General features: G+C 45.7%; 1 protein-coding gene across 3 annotated transcripts in view; it reads right to left on the bottom strand.

Moving 5' to 3' along the window:
- Positions 1-1,729: 1,729 nt before the first annotated feature.
- LOC149344148 (uncharacterized) overlaps positions 1,730-21,542 on the bottom strand; it is a 44,294-nt gene continuing 24,481 nt past the window's right edge. For 2 of the 3 annotated variants that reach the window (XM_089542561.1, XM_089542560.1), the window contains exons 2-5: positions 14,819-14,954; positions 13,507-13,646; positions 8,085-8,178; positions 1,730-2,790 (exon numbers count right to left, since the gene is read on the bottom strand). In XM_089542561.1, the coding sequence (XP_089398687.1) occupies positions 2,565-2,790; positions 8,085-8,178; positions 13,507-13,646; positions 14,819-14,954 (596 nt within the window). In that variant the 3' untranslated portion in view covers positions 1,730-2,564. The remainder of the gene's footprint in view (positions 2,791-8,084; positions 8,179-13,506; positions 13,647-14,818; positions 14,955-21,542) is intronic. The other variant, XM_089542562.1, reaches the window with a different exon arrangement.

Genomic DNA, 21,542 nt, shown 5'->3' with positions numbered 1-21,542 from the left:
GGTTTGGACATGAATAAAGGCGCATCTAGTGAATGCACGGGTTTCCTAAATAAAATTACAGGAATAAAAATAAAAATAAAAAGATAAAAAGGAAAGAAACAAATATAAAACAAAAATAAAAAAATAAATATGAAAATAAAAAATATAAACAGTGCGCCAGGAAACGCTTTCGCCTTGCAGCACTTTAGAGAGTCAAAGTGTCCCATGAATTTTTTAAGGTGACCTTCTCAAAATGCCATTGTTTTTGCTACCGCTGTTTGACTGTGCTTTTGCTATGATCTGCTTTAGCAAACACGCCTGCACTTTGCCGGTGCTCCCCCAGTTTCTTGCACATGCATCTTACATCCTGGCATGGATTACGGGAATGGATACTCATTAATATCCATCCAAGCGCAGCCACACGGCTACAAAAGCAAAGCTTATGCACCTTTCCACAGAGCGCTGGTCACAGACCACGCCCCCACTTCAAGTTTTGATAATTCGCTCTCTCCCTACCATATGCTAGCCGTCCAGGTGAGCTCAGTTCATAGAGCGACTGACCAGATCAGTCTATGGTCTCGGGTTCGAAACCCGGAATGAGACGGATATGTATTCAGCCACGAACTTTCCGTGCAAGGCTGTGCTGGGTGGATTCTAATGAGTAATTTCTGCCTTAATACCATTCTGTTCACCTTGGGGGATTCCCCCAAAACATTGCGCGATAATTCTGGCATGTGCTTATGCTTATTAACGCTGCAAGTTTTTCTGGTGTTGCTGGATGCGATTTAAAGTTTCAAGTTCCGCAGTTTCGTCATGTGATACACCGCCTTGCACAAATTGAAGCGTTGTTGCTCGAATTTAACCAGTAAGTGATCGTCGTTTATGATGTTGTATTCCTACACTGTTCTGTTTCTTAGCACAGCATAAAGATTAAATGGTAAGGAAATTTAGTTAAACTAGGACACAGCAGGAAAAAGAGAAGTGTTAGAAAGGAGATGAGCCATCGTGTCTATAAATTTTTGCGGCCGTTAAGCGGAGAACGCAAGTGGACACCTAGTGACCATGAAAAAGCTGTTCTGGAATGACCGCTTCGGACCCAAACATCAGGGTGGTTGTTTAGAATGTGCTTTCGCCCTCCCTATTCGACCATTTTCTCGGAAGGGCTCTGCCTTACTTTTATCATTGTTTTAACATTAATTGGAACGCTTAACGTTGGACACTTACACATTGTTTACTTTGTTACATACATTGTTTATCGAATTTTTTCCCTCGTCTGAGGCGCACAGTGTATATTTGTATATTTACTGTGTTATTTACTGATAGATGTCCCCCTGTTCGTAGAGTGACGAAGGAAACATGCCGCACCTTTTTGTAATACTCTGTAACAGAAATAATGTAAAACCACTGATTTAGCTCCACGGAAGGTATCACAAGAATAGGTGCATTATACAAGGTGGTGGTGCCGCAGATTAGCACAACAGTGCTTAAGTCGTTCGACTATGCTTTGTGAGAAATTTGACAAAATAAAACCGTTATAATAATAATAAGTAATATTGTTATTACTATTGTTATTATGAGGCTCAACAATTACCAGCGGAATCTACAATAAAATACGCGCCTAGCGGCCTAGTTTTAAATTCAAGCTTCAGCTATTAAGAGAACGGAAAAAATGATATCTATGACACCAACAATGAGCAGTGTAAAAAATAATTCGTCCTCTTGTGCGATGAAAACGAGAGACAACCACGAATAACAAGAACAGCTCACTTTTTTATTTTGCTAAGATATAACATTTGGATACCTGCTACAACAATGCAGTAGTAAACGACACTTAACTACCGCAATATCATACATAAGTAAAATAAAAAAACGTCAACTAGTAGTCAGCGATCCCGCCTGTCATTGCACTTTACGTTCTTGTCAATCTTGCTGTTTTTGCCCGGCAAAGCGGGTAAAATGCCGAGAACAGTGTCAGAGAGGTGTGTACAGAAGTCAAAGGGTATGGGCATGAATGCATACATTTGAACAGGAACGCCACGAGCAATGCAGATTACTGTTATTGACGGCCACTGGCGTCGCATATTTTTGGAGATCTTGGTCGCTTGCTGCGTGCTTGTAGAGCTTTGTTCCAAGAATTGTAACTGAGCAAAGATTTAATGACATATCGTTGTTATTAATTGCAGCATCTCCTGATTTGGAAGGACTCCACGTAATGTCTTTGTAGGAAACATCAATGCATGGCGTTCAGAATTGACCAGACCTGCTGCATAATCCGAATTATGGACGAAAAATGACTCTTAACAGCATTTTCCGGAAAGGTTTTTGCCGTCATTATACCCTCCGTTAACAAATACTGAAAATTGCGCATGAATTTTGTTGTCAGTAACTTTCGATTGTTTGAATTTTCGTCACTTGTTAGGAATGTACAGTCAAGATTATTGCACTCAAATTGAATGATGAACAAACATGGATGATGTTCTTTGAATGGATCTACTGCGCAGTTCGTCCTTCAAAGACCTGCGGCCCACAGAGCCATGCCCATGCGCATTGAAGCACGACTGCTTTTAAAGCGGTCACTGCAGGAGCTAAACAGTCAGGGCTAGTCTGGAGGAAAAAGTCAAGGCCACGACGATGGACAAGATGGCAGAAAAGCTGGAGCCAGCTTGCGCAGCTTTGTTGCCGGTATAGAGTGAATACACCTTAGTATAGTAGGCGTCGACGAACTTTAGAGCTGGCTGGATGTCGACCCCTGCACACTCTTCCGCCTTGTTCCGTGCTTCTTGGACGCACGTGCGCAATGCAGTCTTCATTCTGTAACGGAGGAGAGCAAAAGCTCAATAAATTTGTGCATAACATCAGTGGCCAATGAGGAGCCTGAATAAAATTGGCATCTTCGCTCAGAACTCTCAACAAGAAATTTCTGGGCATGTTTTCGAAATAGCATAATGGCCTAGGCTGCATGTTTTCTGGGAATTCACTGGAACACAACACGCGTCTTCCTGACACAAGGACTCCTGTAATTTTTACTATAGGATGTTTATACTGTAGGCAACTTTTCCCCGTTAAGAAACTGTTCGCAGTATAGACGGATCCCGTGCTCTTCATATGGTTCGTTAATCCACGTGTTCTCTTTGCGAAGCAGGCCCGAATCGTCCCAGCTTTGCTGATACGTGATCAGATTTCCTGCAAAGGTGCTCGTTTGCTGTATGCTGTATGGCGTTTGCTCTATGGCGCTCGTGCGATAAAGCAAAAATGTGTTTGCAGTTCCAGAACTCGTAGCCGCGATCCTTGATTTGTTTAGTTTGGTTTATGGGGTTTAACCTCCCAAAGCGACTAAGGCTATGAGAGACGCCGTAGTGGAGGGCTCCGGAAATTTCGACCACCTGGGGTTCTTTAACGTACACTGACATCGCACATTCAACCGCCGCGGCCGGGATCGAACCCGCGTCTTTCGGGTCAGCAGCCGAGCACCATAACCACTGAGCCACCGCGGCGGCGATCCTTGATTTGTTATTGAATGCTTACGTGTCGCAGCAATTTTCATGCTCTCTCTCGCTTTGGACATTTATATTAAAGTGCAGCGTCCACAGAGAATCCGCTACTGTTTTGCAGCTCGACATGCTCGTAGCTCGTTCCTCAAAAATGTTGCATCGAGGCAACCATCCTCGCAGTTCACCGCCGGGAACCGAAAAGAAAAATGGGACATCTCAGCTACGAACCGAACACCTCTGCCGCGCCACCCCACGCATGCCAGGCAGATCAACGAGGCGCATACATCATCATCACCATTATCATCATCATCATCATCAGCCTGACTACACCCACTGCAGGACAAAGGCCTGTCCCATGTCTCTCCAGTTAACCCTGTCCTTTGTCAGTTGCTGCCACTGTATCCCCGCAAACTCTTAATCTCATCCGCCCACCAAACTTTCTGCCGTCCCCTGCTACGTTTGCTTTCTCTTGGAATCCACTCCGTTACCCTTAAGAACCAGCGGTTATCTTGCCTTCGCATTACATGCCTTGCCCAAGCCCATTTCTTCATCTTGATTTCAACTAAGATGTCATTAACCCATGTTTGTTCCCTCACCCACTCCGCTCTCTTCCGATCTCTTAACGTTACACCTACGCATACGGAGTATCTGCCATTGCGCTTCGAGCACGCCTAACCGTATGAACAGCGGCCGGTGGAGCGTGGTGGAATCTACCACCAACCCTTTAACGGCGAGATTCATCATTAATCGGTGCAATCCGTTCGCGGGTTAAGTGCCAACCTGTTAAAGAAAAGAATAGGACGAGACTGAAGTTCCGCCCTTAGGGTATGATGCGATATCTTTAATGGCTTCCTTCAGCGGCCTGGAGTGCTCTGCGTTTCAATTCGGAGACATGAACTCTTTCCGGCGCAGGCCCCAGCCCAGGGGGGACTTCCTATACCTTCCAGGACCACGAATTACAGACGGTAGCGCCAACCTCTTCCAGTTAGCTTCATAGCGAATGGCGTACGAACTATTTCCAAGACAACAGACGAGCGAAACACGCGGTCGCGGGGGGTATCCGCAATGCATCTGCTTCACGCGCGGACTGGTTCAAAATCGAACTCGCTAGAGGAGGTAGGCGGATGTATCACCGTCCATCTGCTGCGCGCAGCCGCGCGCCGCGCTTTGCTTGGGTACACCCCTAAGCACACCCTTTCTTTGATGTTGTGGCATGTTAAAATTGGTTGCGCTGCTGGTCAATAAGGCAACCGCAGTGCCCGGCCAATGTATGGAGAACAGAGAACGCATTTTAAGGCGAAAGCTTTTTATGGCTCATACTCCTGGCCGAGGTCACGGCCGGTGTAACGCTGTTTTCCACGAATAACGCGGCAACTAATAAGGATTGAATAAAACGAATGGTAGCATGAGATAGAGGGACAAAATGTAACCCGACTGCAAGTTTGATGACTGTAGAGCGAATACTTAATTAATTATAGCAAATTATAGCGAAATAACAACAACGAAATGCGCCGATATAGCGAAGGTAACGGTGTGACATAACATCCACCGGAAGTCGTGACAGCATTGTGAAAATTATCGCTTTGGGGCCGAAAACACGCCGGATATGTGTCAAATTAGATTGAAAAATGTGTAATTAGCGTAATTAGTACTTAAGATCACCGAAAGATGTATAATTTGAGTAAAAATTGCTCAAAAACGACCAAAACTGGATGATGACATCACATCAGACGAAAGGACATCGAAGCAGTGTGGTCCGCCGCTAAGCAACAACTACTGACGCGCTGCGCATGACCAGCGTGACGTCACCGCTGCCTTCCGCCACGCTTCACTCCTCTGTCTTGAAATGAATACAAGCGCGGCAAATTCAAATCCGTGCAATGAGTCGCGAACGGCTTTCGCCTTCCCGCACTTAAGAGATATCTAAGGACCTCCAACGAACTGTTTTTCATGGCTTTATTGAGACATCTATTCTTCCCGTTACTTTCTGCCTCAAAGAGATATTTCTAAAAATACACTATATTTCTACCTTACAGCATTCTGCGCAAATGCCGATAATGCATGTCGAGGCACCGGACGCGTGAAGTTTATCTAAAGCGGCGCAGCTGACATACATAATTTCGTGCATCATTCGCGCAATACACGTTCGTGAATTCCTGCATGTTGTTCACGCAATACAAATGAATCAATTCGTGCAGAGAGAGTGCATGCAATTTAATGCACGCTCGATGTACCTTACAATCCATGATAATTGCAAAAAAAATTGTTTAGTAGTTATGTAAACGCGTGAAAGCAAGCCACTATTATGCAATGGCCTTCCATGTTGATATATGCGACACTAATAAAATTCAGTTAACATACAGTGGCATAATCAGTCCGTACGATGTGCCGACTCTTTGCGGACAAAACCCGGTGACTGCTGCGTTTACAGTAATGACTAAAACTTATTTCATGATCCACGGTACCGAAATGATCGGTGGCTCCCTAAAAAGCGAGCGCAGGTAGGCTCCCGTCTTATCCGCGCGGGTCTAGCTCCACTCTTCGCAGTTCCGCAGGTCACTAGCCCCCCCCCCCCCCCCCTCCCGCCCCCCCCCCCCCCCCTCCTTCCCCCCGCCTCCCCTCCCAAAAAAACGCCACCGTAGTTGCCGCAGCACCGGCATCATTAACACATGAAGGAATACGGCGCCAAAGTGTCTGTGACCGTCGCCTCAAAGCAGGCGATAGTGCTCGAGATGACGCGACCGACGGAGTTCGCGAAACACGCAAAGTATGCGTGGCGGTTGCAACGGCCTCGCGAGTTAGAAATTCAAAAAGGATGAAGACTGAGAGAGATAGCGCGCGACCATTTCTTCATTCGGAACCTTCTTGAGGTTAGATCTTGTTATTTACTACAGACGCTAGCGCCAACTTCTCCTTCAGTTACGTTCGCAATGGATGGTGCACGGAGTTACGCCTTCAGCGGAGTTTTCTCCAAATAGTCGGGACGGAAGTGGCTCGCGCTTTCCTCTCCCAGCTCCCAGAGCTGCAAGAGTAGGCCACATCTAGTGCGCCACCTCTTCAAGCAACGGCGCTCCGCAATGCGCCTAAGTTCTGGCAGCCGTCTCATGCCACCGCCATTTCACCACACAGTTCCGCCACGCCAGTTGACCAATCCGAGATTCCTCACTCACGGCCAACATTGCGGCCAATACCGGAACGCCTGCGCTATGGCTTAATACTAGGTCATAAATATGGCCAGCTCGAAACGTACATTCCACGGAGCGACGTCCTGAGGTAAGCTGCGGGATTGTGACACCGAGGCGGGATTGTGATTGTCGGATTGTGACACCGGGGCATGAGGAATCTAGGGCCAGCTCTTGCTATTGATTCAGGAGTTAAAGCTCGTAGATTTGTCAAATTTAACGGCACAGCAATCTGGAAATGAATATTGATGGAATTGGCAGCAACTCAGGCATTAAAATCTATCCCTTTCAGGAGCCATTTTTTCCCCAAAGAAAGCAGAATATTTTTTCGCCTTGATAGTACATCCATACCTCAAAGAATAAAATTTGTTAGTTTTCAAGCGCAAAATACCAGGAAGTAAAAATTTAAATAAATGCGCAAAATGTCGTGCGATGTTTCACAGCGGATCCAAATCTTACTATATAAAGTGCAAGGATTTGTCACGTAAACACATGAGGAATCGTCGAAAAGCTTTCTGTTTTGGAGATGCACACTGCCACAAAAAATGAGAAATTATTTACTGCTGAATGTCGTACAAAGTGTCACAGCGGATTCAAATTTTGCGATATAAATGCAAGGATTTTTCAGGTAAACACAGGAGAGATCGTCGAAAAGCGTTGTTTTGAAGATGCACACTGGCACAAAAAATGAGAAATTAATTTTTTGCTGGTGGCAAAATCTTGCTCGGCAGAAATGACGGACGACGTGCTACCCACTTCACTGTTTTGTAAAATATTATTTAATGCTATCACTATATACTATAATAAAAAACAGCCTACGTTGGACAAGAATAGTGCTAAGAAAGATATCACATATAAGTGCAGCTAAACTCTCGGAAAAAAAATGTTTAATGAGTACACCTTTTTGTACGAAGCGCCTAATAGGAATGTAACTGTAATAATACGGCGGTGGGCAAATTATTTTGCATTGCAGCTCGCCTGACTGTAGTTTCCGATGTAATGAAAGCGTTCAGTGCCCACACGAAGAATATATCTGCCAGTGAGGTCTGTCACTAAAGCTCTTCGGAGTAGATCTAGAAACTGGCTTCTACATCTAGTCTCTTAAGTTGAACGAAGTTATCTAAAAAAAAAATCCTCTCCCTGTTTTAAATTAAGAAGCAAAAATGCGCTTTTTTAATTGGCTTCAATGAATTGTGTGTAACGAAAAGAAATTTGAATTTTGTTTTTGTGTTAAGTCGAGGCAACTCCTATTAACATTCTCAATGAAACAAAAGTTCCGATAGCCCAGCTGTCAGGCGACGATCTGTGGTGGCACTGTTATTTGAATTCTATTGTTTAATAAATTACTTCTTACTAGAAAAAAACTACCGCTGCGAGACCAGGTGTTAATTAACCCTGCGCAAAGAAAGAAGGCGAAAAAAGCAGGTCCTACTTCGATCTGTCCGCAGTCCAGTCAAAATCGAGGCGGCTTTCGGAGCATTTCGCGAACTCTTCTGAACTCCAACACTCCCCGATATAAGCAAGCTCTGCAAAAAAAAAAAAGAAGCGAGAGAGATTTTTCAGGCATACATACATTTCAAGGACATACAAGGTTTAAAATGAAGCGTAAGCCGAAGATTTTGCATGAGGAAAATGCCAAGAGCATGTTTCGGAGGGTGTTGGGGAACAGGGAGAGGTGAGAATTAATTTGACCCTGTAACCCGTATGGAATGGTTGCTTTCTCTGCGCTTCAAAAGAAACACATGATAAAAGGTATGTGCACGAAAGGTGAAGGAATGGAAGAAGTAACCTGCCCGCACACATGCAGGCATACCGTCTAGCCCAGTAACGCTTTGGTCATGTACACTAACACCGACTTGTGACGTAAAGAAAATGCGGTGGCGCTGCTGGCGCTAGTTGGTGGCAAAAGCTGGGATACGGTCGATAAGACTGCAGGATAACAAAAGCTTTGGAAGCAGTTTCCTGATTTCATGGCGGGCAATATCAGGTCGTTCCTTCATTAACAAGAGCCCACTACATTCTTGAATAGAATGCGAAATTATGGGAAGTCATTTCACAGTGCATGCATGTTTGAAACATCACAATGTGCTCGTGAAGAAGAAACCCATAGTTGGGTTTAGTGGGTGCCAGCGAAACCACCGAAATTGATAAAAAAAATTGGCGGTTTACCATTGCTAAGCACGAAGTACCGTGTGACAGCACAGTTTTAGCCGGTGTACACCACCGCCACGCACTTGAAAGCGCAATTGAGGTCTCCGCTGACAAATGAAACCATTTATACGCATCTTCAAATTTTTCATCGTCTGTGCCAATTTACCTAATGTACTGTCATGAGCAATATGAGTATGAGCACGGGAGCGTTTGGCGGATAGCCCGAATGCCTGTTTGTGGCGACATGCAGCGGTTGCTTTTACCAAATGAGTGCAGAGGGTTCGGCCGTTGTGCATTCTGCCTGCACCGCTCACTGTGCGCGTGTTTCTGCAAACGCAGAACATTGAGTCTGCACCTGAACACGATAACACGTAATAATCACAGGGTTTGGCAACGGGCCCTTGCGCAGTGATAAAGGACGCTGCTTTCAGTTCTTGCTTGCTCTTACTAAATGGGATGGATACTTTTGGCCATCCGTTTTCTCAAGTGCCATTCAAGTGCCATTCATTTTTTTTTGCCGCCGCGGTGGCTCAGTGGTTATGGTGCTCGGCTGCTGGCCCGAAAGACGCGGGTTTGATCCCGGATGCGACGGCTGAATTTCTTTGGAGGAGAAATTCAAGAGGCCCGTGTACTGTGCGATGTCAGTGCACGTTAAAGAACCCCAGGTGGTCGAAATTTCCGGAGCCCTCCACTACGACGTCCCTCATAGCCTGAGTCGCTTTGGGACGTTAAACCCCATAAACAAACCAACCGAACCATTATTTTTTTTATGGGTGATGACAAGCTACAACTCCATGACAGACGCAAAGCTCTTTTCGATTCTGAAGACAACGATAAGTGATAAGTGATCCTAGTGATAAGAAAAGGTTGCTCTGCTACCTTACGTACACAGTGTCTCCCACAACTTGAAAACGATAGCGCACGAAGCAGACGTGAGAGTTGTGTTTAAGGCTCCTCATAAGCTTAACAAGCTTTGGAAGCTGATTAAGCCCTACTCCTTGGTCAAACAAACATGTGGCATCAAACACCAAACTGCGTACGTCGACTGTATTTATTGTATTGTTTACTGCATCCCTCTCGCTTGGGGTAAAAAGTATGTTGAACAAACAGGCTGTTGTCTCAACGTCCGGCTACGCCAGGACAATAATAACGTTAGAAATTCGTCCGGAAGCAACTTAGCCATTCACTGCAGTAAGTGTCGGAACTGTGCTCCATTGTTAAATCAGTGCTATATTATCGGACATAGTCATGATCAACTTACCCGAGAGATTATCGAAGCACAGAAAATAGCATCACTGGGGCGCCCCTGTGTCAGCGCTCCATCCATTTCATTGTCGCAAAAAGAACTCGCATTCTTCAGTGTATCAACGTAATCTTGCACATGTTATCTGGTTCTGTGAAGTTTGGCAGCTACACTTTTTCATCGCGCACGTACAGAGCCTTCTGCCTTGTCATAGTAGCCTGCTTTCAGTGAGTGCTTTCGGTGCTTTCAACACTGCTTTCAGTGAGTGCTTGCTTCTTTGCCTTTGAGGATGGAGAGCGTAATTCAGGCTGCCGGTGGCATGCCGCGCTGCCAGAACACCCACTGCAAGAAAGCGCAAGTAAATACTGACGAGGTTGTGTTCTTTTTTCAGTGTTCTTAATGAAGTTTTCACACTGGCAGGCATCAATAAGATATTTTTCACCTCGCTGTTCCGTGCGCCTTCGCTTTGCTTCAGATGCTAATGGCGATACCGCGAAAAAGTAGTTACTTAATTACTTGCAGTGCTTTGACGGCCGCCGCGGTGGCTCACTGGTTACGGCGCTCGGCTGCTGACCAGAAAGACGCGGGTTGGATCCCGGCCGCGGTGGTAGAATTTCTATGGAGGCAAAATTCTAGAAGCCCGTGTACTCTGCGATGTCAGTGCAAGTTAAAGAACCTTAGGTGGCCGATATTTCCGGAGCCCTTCACTACGGCGTCCCTCATAACCTGAGTCGCTTTGGGACGTTAAGTCCCCATTAACCATAAAACAAACTTGCAGTGCTTTCATTTCTTCCTCTCTCGAGGGTGAGCTGGATGGAGCGTATCTTGCTAGCGAAATCGAACTGCATGTGAAACGCTCGGTTGCGTGCTTTGGAACTTTCACTACCATCGGCATCTTGTGTCCATGTTCCACGGTCGCATGCGGGCGCGGCGGGCGGGATGGGCACGGGCGCGCATTGCGAAACCCTGCGGTAAATAGGCGTTATCATGTTCAGGTGGAGATCCTAATGTTCCACGTCTGCAGAAATGCGCGCGATGGGATGGCGGGCAGAATGCACAACGACCGAACTCTTTCCACTTATTGCTTGAAAGTGGTGCCGTGTATCGCCCAAAGAAGGTTTGAGGCTATTTGCCACGCGCTCCCTAGTCCCTGCTCATACTGCTCCTCATAGTACGAAGCGGGCGGCTTATGCCCCAGTGTGCCGTGTTTCTGCATTAATGTTGTCAACACCAACGCGTATTGCTTAGTGTCGTGTGTCTCTCTCAACGTTGTCCACGCCGAGCGCATGCAGCGTACACCTCTCTGTCACTACCACCGCATAAGTCAGAGAGCGAATGCCAGTTTGACAGTAGTATTAGTTGATGAAAACAATGTGGAATGCACAGCGCGTGAGTACGTTGCAGTTTAACAAGACACGTGTTCGGCTGCGGCGATAGCAAACTGCGCTCGCGGAGTGGCCAACGAACTTTATCTGTTCGCACCACCGCGGGTTAGAATCGCAGTCGCGGATATTTCTTCTATTTACTTCCATTTCTTAATTTACCTTGGCAAAAACTCACAAACATCGCAAGATCCTTGAAAACCCACAGATATCGCAACATCTTCCTCGAGGTTTACCCAAGCATGAAGCATGGTTCGGCCAAATGCGAACTCGGTGGGCAAGCACTTCGGTTCGGTTTTGCATTCGCGTAGCAGCATATATGAAGAAATCAGATTTTTTTCCTTTCATAGAACAAAAAAAAATAAATAAAATAAAACGCCTTTTGTGACGCTGTTGCGAAGTTTTGCTTGTTGTTCTGCGTTTCCGGTTTATGGTGGCCGTAGCTCGGTTTTATCAAATCGCTTGGCACGCTGGAAGCGATCTGAGCGCTCTATGAAAATCAAGATCCCATTCAGCCGTTCCAGCCTGCTGCACGAACACAGGAACAATAGTATTAATTAGCAATAGCGCGAAGAAGGGAACGAAAAAAAAGAGGACACATACGACCAGCGCTGTTGCCTCTAAAAAAGGTATAACCAATTCGACTGTTTAGCTATAGTGTTGAAAATAGTAGTTGTTCTATATTGATAAGGCACCGCGCTCTGACCACAGAGGCAACTCGTCCGAAAATGAAGCTATTATAAGTAAGAAAAAGACAAAAACACTAAATACAGCTGTCACGACAATCGGCTGATTTCGCAAGTACAGAGGGCAAAACGCATGTCTAGAACACGCTCTGAGCGTGTTTCGGGCGTAACACGCGATAACTAGCCATAATATTTGGTTAAAAATGGTCTGGATGTAAACATGTGCTGTTAAGCTCATAGAATTTCATCGTCATTTTTTGCTTTCTTGGTCGCAGCGGCTTTGGGAGCTCCGGAACACACAGTTCGGTTGTTCTAGGCATGAGTTTTGCCCTCTGTACCTGAACTGCGTGTGTCAGCACCGATTCCGGAGTCATGATCCCCGAGGACAAGCTACACCTCAATTCACTTCAAAACGATGGCAACTTGTTCTTTTCGGGAAGGATGACACAGGCTTGAATCGACTGACGTGAAGGTTTGAAAATCTATTTTTCTCGCCAATAAATTCGTATTTTACTATTGAAGAAACCTCAACGTACCCAGAAAAAGCCAGATATCAAATATTTAGTGAGAGCAAGGATTGGATGGAGCTGCACTCAATGTTCCCTTACACTGTTTTCGTTGCTTGAAGCTGCTTACATCGAATATTCTATCTCATTTTTATATCGAGGCTGGTCAAAATGGACGGCTGTGCTGGCCCTCGTGACCAAACAACGCAGTTGGTGTTATTGTCACAGCCGAGGTGCAGTACTGCGGGCTCAAATTCATACACACACACACAAAAAAAAAAACTCCCTGCGGACAAAGGCCTCGGGCTGACCACACGCCGTCTACATCACGGGAGAATATTACTAGTGAATGTTTGTTTCGGATGCACTTTTAATATTGATCTTAATGCTCGAAGACAACAGCAGTCGAATGACATGCTGAAGCTAAAGTAAACACTGTTTATTTCGGCAACTTATAAATTTTTCCGTTTACCACGGTTTCACATGTGCAGTGGCGAGCAAAATTGTGCGGAATGAGTGTACTCATAACAGATTTATTGTAGCCCTGCCTCAGAACCCAGTCGCCTGCTAATGACACCAGCGGAAAAATGATACGCGTTTCCTCATACCTGCTGACAATTCTTATAGAGTTCTTGAAACTGTACCGACATAGCCTTTTTTCCGCACAGCCCCATCTGTTTCTCTGGTGACGATGTGGAAGCTCCGAAAGAAAACAAAACAGTTGACGCTTAGTGTGCAGCGTTCCTCCCACCGCTGGGGCGACAAATTACAACAGCAGGCAGAAAATTTTCTTAGACGCCTGCTTCATGGATTGCTGCATGTGATAAATACTTCTGTACGGCGCATTGAGAGCTCTGTGCTATAGAGGGAAGGAAGGGGTGCTCACCTATTAGATGGGCTGCATTGTTGGCGCAGAGGGTATCACGTACAGCTGCCGCCGTGGCTTCTTGTAAAGCCAGCTCCTTCTTCATGTCGTCGGGACAGCGCGGTGTAACGTAGGTGTCAGTGCAGGACTGTGTCTTGGCTCTGAAAGTATTTACGGGAGTCACGAAAGAAGCCCTCTATGCCGCTTGTTCTAATGCACGAACCATTCAAACCAGTGGCGCATCCAAATTACTCCCCGCGCAGGCCGGTCAGTGCGTACTACGTACGAGGAAGCCGGCGACAAGGTGACGTGGACAGCAGAGAGCCGATTTGGTGCTCACCTTAACCGAAGGAATTACAGGGCAAGGGGTGCTTAGGGGAAATAGAGAGAGAGCCAGGTGTCGAGCAGAGAGTAGAAAACTTGCTCAGACTAGGGCGACGTGTTTGGTGCAGGACATGGCTGTTTGTTAAGCATTAAGCGACATCATCGTCCAGCAGACGACTAGATGAGTTGAAAAATCCACAAGTCAGCTTCTCTGCCTGGCAGAAAATTCTGCACCATGGCGGTATCCCTTTACCACCATAAGTTAGGATTAGCGCTGACATGTCGCCTGCGGTCAGATTCTTGTTGCGATGCAGAAGGAGCTACGCAGGAAAGGATGGGAGCTGGGTCTTTGTGCTCTTGCTGTGTGGAATGGACTCCCCAGGCCTGGCGACCCCGCACAGTCTCCTCAGATTCAATTCAATTCAAAACTTTATTTCTAACGACTCGTTGGGGGTCTTTTCACCCTCTCGGTACATTCTTCAGGTGACCGCGCGTGAATTTCTGTGGCCCCTAAAGATCCCAGCACTGCACCAAATTATTGTCCCGTAGACAAGTTCCGGTACCATTGCTCAAGAATTCTTGCCGCACAGGGAAGCTTATCTATAGGTTTTGCAACTCGTCTCTTGTAATGTTATACGAACGATGGCCGTTGATACAAAAATGAAAACCGCACGAAAAAATAAAAAAGTTACATATTATCTGCTAGTCAAATTACGAGTACCACGTAGTCATGAATGTATACTAATGCTTTACCTGTCATCTCCACGGAGAAGACCCTCAGCTAAAGTTCTTAGGTATTTAAGCCATTCGGATGCGTTAAATTTGCAGCGGAATTAGATATTAGGCGAGGGTTTTCTTAAGACAAGGATTTGTAGAAAAAAGAAAGCAGCGGCGCTCACTGTGCCAAGTCTAGGTGATGGGAGGTGGCTCAAAATATCGTAGTAGGGTACAGAGCGCTGCCACTTTAATGACGTGACGATTGCGGAGAATTTTTAGGGAATGAACTTACCTGCACAAGATGGCGATGGCGGTGTCAGGGTCATAGTGTCGGTCAACTGATTCAGCAAGCGCTTCCATGTTTATTTCGAAGCATGCTCTCACTTTCTCCACCTGGCACCAGTCGAATGGCTGCACGACAGCGGAGCCTGCGAAAGTTGTTGAACGGCAGAAAGTTTGGGGCCTAAAGACTTCACCTTCATTCTGATTGGAAGTGATATAAGCGCAGTTGGGTGTAGGTGTATAAATACTACTTTTCGGTGAAACCAAGCCCATAACTTTGTCGTTATTTTTTAAAATTCAGGGGGCATTTTGACTGTCTGAAGTGCGTAGAGGCGAAAGCGTTTTACGCACCACTTTCACTGCTTCTGTGGCACTGGTGGCGTCACATGTAATTGAGTACTAATTACTAAGTGACCACAAATGAGTAATTAATAATTAACCACTGATTAATGCCTGAATACTAATTAACTGCTAATTAATGACGCTTAAGCTTCGCCTTTAGGAGTGGAACGCCACAGCGTGTTGTAGCGCTGCCAGTGAATCCACGGAACGCCACCACCCGTTCGGCGCGATGCCTTGCCGTTTGAACGCAACGGTTTTTGAGGAAAGGAAATGGCGCAGTAATTCTCTGTCATCTAGGTGGACACCTGAACCGCACCTTAGAGGAAGGGAGGAAGTGGGAGTGAAAGAAGAAAGACAAAGATGGCCCGTAATGAAGAAAATGAAAATTGTATTTGAGGAAAGAAAATTAAGCAGTAACTGTCTCACATATCTCGGTGGACACCCCGTCAAAATTCAGGGGGTGGAGGGTGCAATTTTTTTACCTAAAGGGCGGTCACTGATGTGTGGCTAAGATGTTAAGCTTCGCCTCTAAGAGTGGAACGCGAGAGCGTCTTGCAACGCTGCCAGGGAGTCCATAGAACGCCATCGTCCATTCGGTTCTACGCCTCGCGCGTCAGTAAATTGGTTTTTGAGGAAAGGAAATGTATTTCTCTCTCATGTCTCGGTGGACAGCTAAACCTCGCCGGAAGAAAAGGGAGGAGGATGGCAGTGAGCGAAGACACCGTATTCACTAGACGCGCCTTTGTTCATTCCAAACCATCGAGCTGGCATGGCGGAGTGGATAGCATGCTCGTCTCGCACTCCGAAGACCGGGGTTCGATTCCCGAGCTGGACCAATTTCTTATTCGGTTTTATTTATTTATATGGCCTGACTAGAAAAGTTAATTAGGCTAAATGGGCAATTAAGCAATGAACTAAGCTCAGTCCCACTTACTTGGAGCATCACTATATGATCCCTTCAAATGGTTGCATGGTTACTAGCCAAAGTACAATTGGCCCCTTGGCGCACAGTGACGTCACGACCGTTTCGACCAACTGAAAAGCGCGACATTTCTGTCGACAACTGCTGCTTACAACGATGAGACATTAAAGGCTTTCGCCTTAATAACCAAGAAGTTACTTCACGCAGGTGACTGATGACGTCGTTCTGGCAGGCTTGACGCATTAGAGGGCTCTCACAGCTGCACCATTCATCAATTAGTTGCCTTCAATGTGGGACTTGCGGTATAACAGAGCGTTCCACGTCCGCCGATATGGTCGAGAGTGGCGCTGGTGAACCCTGGGAGAGTTAGAATACGGTCAACGCAAAGACACTCAAAAGTAGCAAGTTGGACGCCCGTCGCAGTTGCTCACTTGGTAGAGAACCAGCCACGAAATACGGGCGTCGTGGCTTCGGTTCTCAGCGGGGGCAGCTGTTTATCATTTCTTCCGATCTTTATCAAAGTGTGTTCGAAATAAAAAGTGGCTGCACCACTAATTTTCTCGAAAATCAGCAACACAAAACAGGCCAATCCACGATGCTGTCCTCGGCTTCAACGACTGCTAGATTGATTTTAAAATACTGAATTGTGGGAGAAATGGAATACAGTACAAATGAAGGCATGACTGTATCTTGTCCCTTGTACAGTTTTTATATTTTAAAATCATATTATACCACCTAGCCATGAATCACACGCTCCTTCACTGTTGGCTTCCTTTAAATGTGGAGCGTGAAATTACCTGTGACAGGTTATAGGTTGAGCAGCCTAAAAAGGATGAAAGATAATATTGCCCGACCCGCAAATAAGTGAGACAGAGAGAAATTATTCACTCAGAACAAGCGCAAAGAGGGCGACCAATAAATGAATGTATGGCCTTGTGTGCAAGGCATACTTCAGCCGAAAGCAAATTGGAGTGACACTAGACAGTGTAGAAACTAACTGATCTAGCCCATTGTTGGTGACAGTAGGCTGTTCTGTTTACGTAACTTCGTTTGATGCAAGAAATGAGAAACATTTAAACCGTTCGTTAGGAGGGGAGGAAGAGCTCGAAAAGTTACATGCTCATCGTTGGGGTTCCCTTCTCGTTCTGCTCTTTTCCATTGCACCTCAGGACGGAGCAGCTCTCCGCTTGTCTTTGCCTTTGACCCCTTTCCCTTGGGTTGCCAGAGTCCCGTCGCCCTGGGGTGCACCTGGCGCTCGAGGTGCACGTGCCATTATCGAACCACTAATTGACTCTGGTGATACAGTGCTGCATTTGAGGGAGCGGCTGCGCGTCCTGGACATTTGTGCCCCCGATAACGCCCAGTGTGATGTTCGCCTTCGTGATTTCCCAAAGGAAGTGCGGAGAATATAACTACCACGAAATAAGCACTTTTATGGTTTCTGTGTCTGCACTTAACATAATGTAATAGTAAACAGCAGCTGTGCTGTTTACCATATTCAATGCCTTGATGAACAAAAATAATTAGCATACGTATTTTGGCCACATTACGACACTCAGGTGTTGGTTAGCAGGGGAGCACAAGAGCGGAAACCACTTTCGGAAGCTGATTGTTGGCCGAAGATTTGGTCACTGCATGGTGAGCTCAGTGGGGCGACCACTGTAAACACGCTTTCTCGCTGCGGAGCAAGTTTCATGGCTCGCTTTCGGAAGGAACTGAGGAATCCTACGTGTGTTGTCTTCTATCCCATATTGCCTAACGTGAGTGTGCTGAAAAGCATACGTGTGCATGGCACCTCAAAAAATAGCCAGAGTTATTAGTGATGGCTTGCTCTAGTGTGAAACGGTCTGCCATAATCATAAATGAAAGGTTCGGGATGCTTATATTTAGGTGCTCAGCGCACTCAGAAACATTTTGCATAACCGAAGAATTCTGAAGGATCTAGTATGAGAGTTACTGACTTAAAGGAATGGTCTCAACTAATGTTCTACTGCTTTGGGATGTAGTGCAGTAACTGCTGGCGTTAAATGCATAGCAAAAAATATAAACAAACATACAGGTGGTTAGCATTTGGCAGCTTTTTGTGCCACCCACTGTGTAAGATTTCAGATCCTTCAAGCATCTGTTAGTCTGTAAAAACTGTTAGTCTGTTAAAATCTGCTAAAACGCCTGTCGATGGTATTGCATCACCAGCCATAGATGCGGCATTATCTAGGTGACCAGAACTAACAACACAGTTTCTCACCAGAAGAGGATTTGGCTACTCTGGTGTAATCCTTGACCACAACCTCCAACACGAACTTGCCAACCAAAACTCGACCCTAAGTCCCGCAGCGGCTGTGGAGCAACTGATCAAGGGAGCAGTCAGACTTGTGACCCAGCGGTGGGTGCTAAGAATCTCTGGCTCCGGACAGGCCGCCATTGGACACTGAACGTAGCAGTTTGTAAGGCTAAATAATTATCTAGTGAGGTTATCCTAGCTGTGCTGTCACAAGAACTAGCTGGCATTTAACGGGATGTCATAGGGCTTAGTGAGGTTAGAAGGACCGCAAGGGCGGGCACAAACTAGGCTCCCGTGGATTAGCCGACATACGAGTACTAGGTGGGGGATTCTTCATCAATACGAATATGGCGCGCAACATAGATGAGCTCTATGGTATTGACGAGAGGGTGGCAGTTATTTTAATTAAGCTTAAAAAGAGGTAAAAACTTAAAATGCTACAGGCCTAAGCGGCTACACCCAGGCATAGTGACCAGGTCATCGAAAGCTTCTCTGAAGACGTGGTATCGGAAATAAGCAAAGTAAAAACAAAGTACACTGTACTGATGGGTGGCTTCAATGCCAAGATAGGCAAGAAGCAGGCCTTCGACCAGGAAATGGTCGACCATGGCAGAGGCTCTAGAAGTAGTGGGCGGGATTTATTAATAGAGTTCGCAGAGAGGAATCATTTACGAGTCATGAATACCTCCTTTCCCAAACGAGAAAACCGTAAGAGGACGTGGAAGAGCCCCAATGCTGAGACTAAAAATGAAACAGACTTCATATTGTACGCTCACCCTGGCATCGTGCAGGATGTGAAGGCCCTCGGGAAGGTGCGCTGTAGGCGCCAGAGAATGGTAAGATCTCGAATAAGCCTAGACTTGAAGAGGGAACGGAAGAAACTAGTGCAGCGGAAGCCCACCGAGGAGTTTGCCGGGACAGGTAAAGTAAAGGAGTTCAGGATCTCGCTACAGAACAGATATTTGGGTTTTACTACGGAAGACAGCCTTTATGATCAAGCAAAGAACGATAATCTCCAATTAAGCTCCAATTAAGATCCAGTTAAGATGTAAAATTCGATTAAGAAACATCAAAGCATGAAGACATTTAACCTCACAGACAAACTGCAGAACTGGCAGAGCTATCAAAGCTAAGCAATACGCGCAAGGTAACGTCATAAGGGAGTTTAATATGGAGAAAATATAGCATGCTCTAAAGAACGCAGGTAGCCTAAAAGCAGTGAAGAGGAAACTAGGCATGGGTAGAAATATGTATGCGCTGAGAGACAAAGAGGACAATGTCACTAGCAATATGGGTAAGATAGTTAAAGTAGCCGAATAGTTCTACATAAATATATAGTAGTCAATGCAATCAGGACGTAAATAAGGGAGTCAGTAGCGATAGCAATTGAACACCCCGCCAGTAACGAACGGGGAAGTAAAGATAGCCTTAGGAGTAAAACAAGGGGGGAAAGCTGCTGGTGTATATGAGCTAAAGGATGTGCTGAAGGATGATAGGGACAGTGTGCCAGAAAAACTATTAACGCTGTATACGCAACGCCTGATGACCTCAAGCTTGCCAGAGGTTTCGACGAACACTATAATAATAATCTTAACTCATAAGAAAGGTGATGTCAAGGACTTAAAATATTACATACCGATCATCTTGCTCTTCGTTCTGTATATGGTATTTACCAAGGTAATCGCTAATAGAGTCGCGAGAACTGCAGGATTTAATGAACCAAATTATCAGAATGGCTTTCTTAAAGGATACTCGATGACAGATCATACTTACACTGTTAATCAGGTTATAGAGAAATGAACAGAATATAACCAAACCCTATATATACAGTCCTCATAGACTACGATAAATCATTTGGCTCAGTCCAAAACTTAGCGGTCATGCAGGCATTGCAGTATCAGGGCGTAGAAGTACCGTATATAAAAATACTGGAAGATATCTATAACGGCTGTACAGATACCTTAGTCCTCCATAAAGGCAGCAGTAGAACTCGAATAAGGAACAGCGTGAGGCAGAAAGACGCGATCTCGCCAATGCTATTCACCGCTTGTATAAAGAAGTATTCCGGGGCCTGAAATGGGAACAGTTGGGTATAAGAGTTAAGGAAGAATATCTAAGTAATCTGCGATTCGCTAATGACATTGCCTTGCTAAGTCACTCAGAACATGAACTGCAAAACATGATCATTGAATTAGACAGGCAGAGCAGAACAGTGGTTCCTTAAAATTAATATGCGGAATACCAAAGTAATGTTCAACCGTCTCGCAGAAGAACAACAGCTTACAATTGGTAGCGATGCTCTCGGAGTGGTTATGGAACACACTTGCATAGGACAGGTAGTGACCACAGATCCTGATCATGAGACGGAAATAACTAGAATAATCAGATTGTGATGGAGCACATTTGGCCAGATCACTCAGATCATGAATGGAAGTTTACCAATATCCTTATAGAGAAACGTATATAACGGCTGTATCTTGCCGGTGCTTACATATGGTGTTGAAACCTGCAGGCTAACGAAAGCGGTTCGGCTTAAACTGAGGACAACGCAGCGATTTAAGAAGAATGGATCAGAAGACAAACACTGATTATAACATTTTAGTGAAAATCAAGAAGAAATCGGCTTATGTAGGGCATGTAATGTGAAGTCTAGGTAACCACTGGTCGCTAAGGGTAACGAACTGGATACCAAGAGAACGAAAGAGTAGCAGGGGGGGGGGGGGGCAGAAAGTTAGCTGGGCGGATAAGATAAAGAAGTTAGCGGGGACAAGGTGACCGCAGCTCGAACAGGACAGGGTTAATTGGAAAGGTATATCACAGGCCTGCAGTGGACGCAGACAGGCTCACGATGCTAGATGACGAAGTGAATGGGGCTTTCAACAATGTTGTGTTCTGCCTGATCTTAAAGTACGGTGCTCCAACTTATATCTTCTAGCCAAAATTTCTTAATGCGGTGTGTAGAAGAAAAGTTATATTTTGACAAAGTTAGAATTTCACCGTCTTCCCGCCTTTCTACTGTAATTTTTGCTCGCGGAAAGGTCGGCGCTCCTCCACCGGCCCTATCGCCGACGCGCGCGGGAATTCCCCGGAGCGCGTATCTTCCTGACCCGCCGGAGCGACGCGGCTGATTTGTCGCGGCCATAGTTTGGAAGAATTTAACAGTCATCTCTTAACCGGCATAGGCAGCCG

The sequence above is a fragment of the Amblyomma mixtum genome, chromosome 5 (assembly GCF_055824585.1).
Source record: "Amblyomma mixtum isolate Tamu chromosome 5, ASM5582458v1, whole genome shotgun sequence".
In the NCBI taxonomy this organism is placed as follows: domain Eukaryota; kingdom Metazoa; phylum Arthropoda; class Arachnida; order Ixodida; family Ixodidae; genus Amblyomma; species Amblyomma mixtum.
The sequence above is the reverse complement of the archived record's forward strand: the minus strand, read 5'-3'. Positions and strand labels throughout refer to the sequence as shown.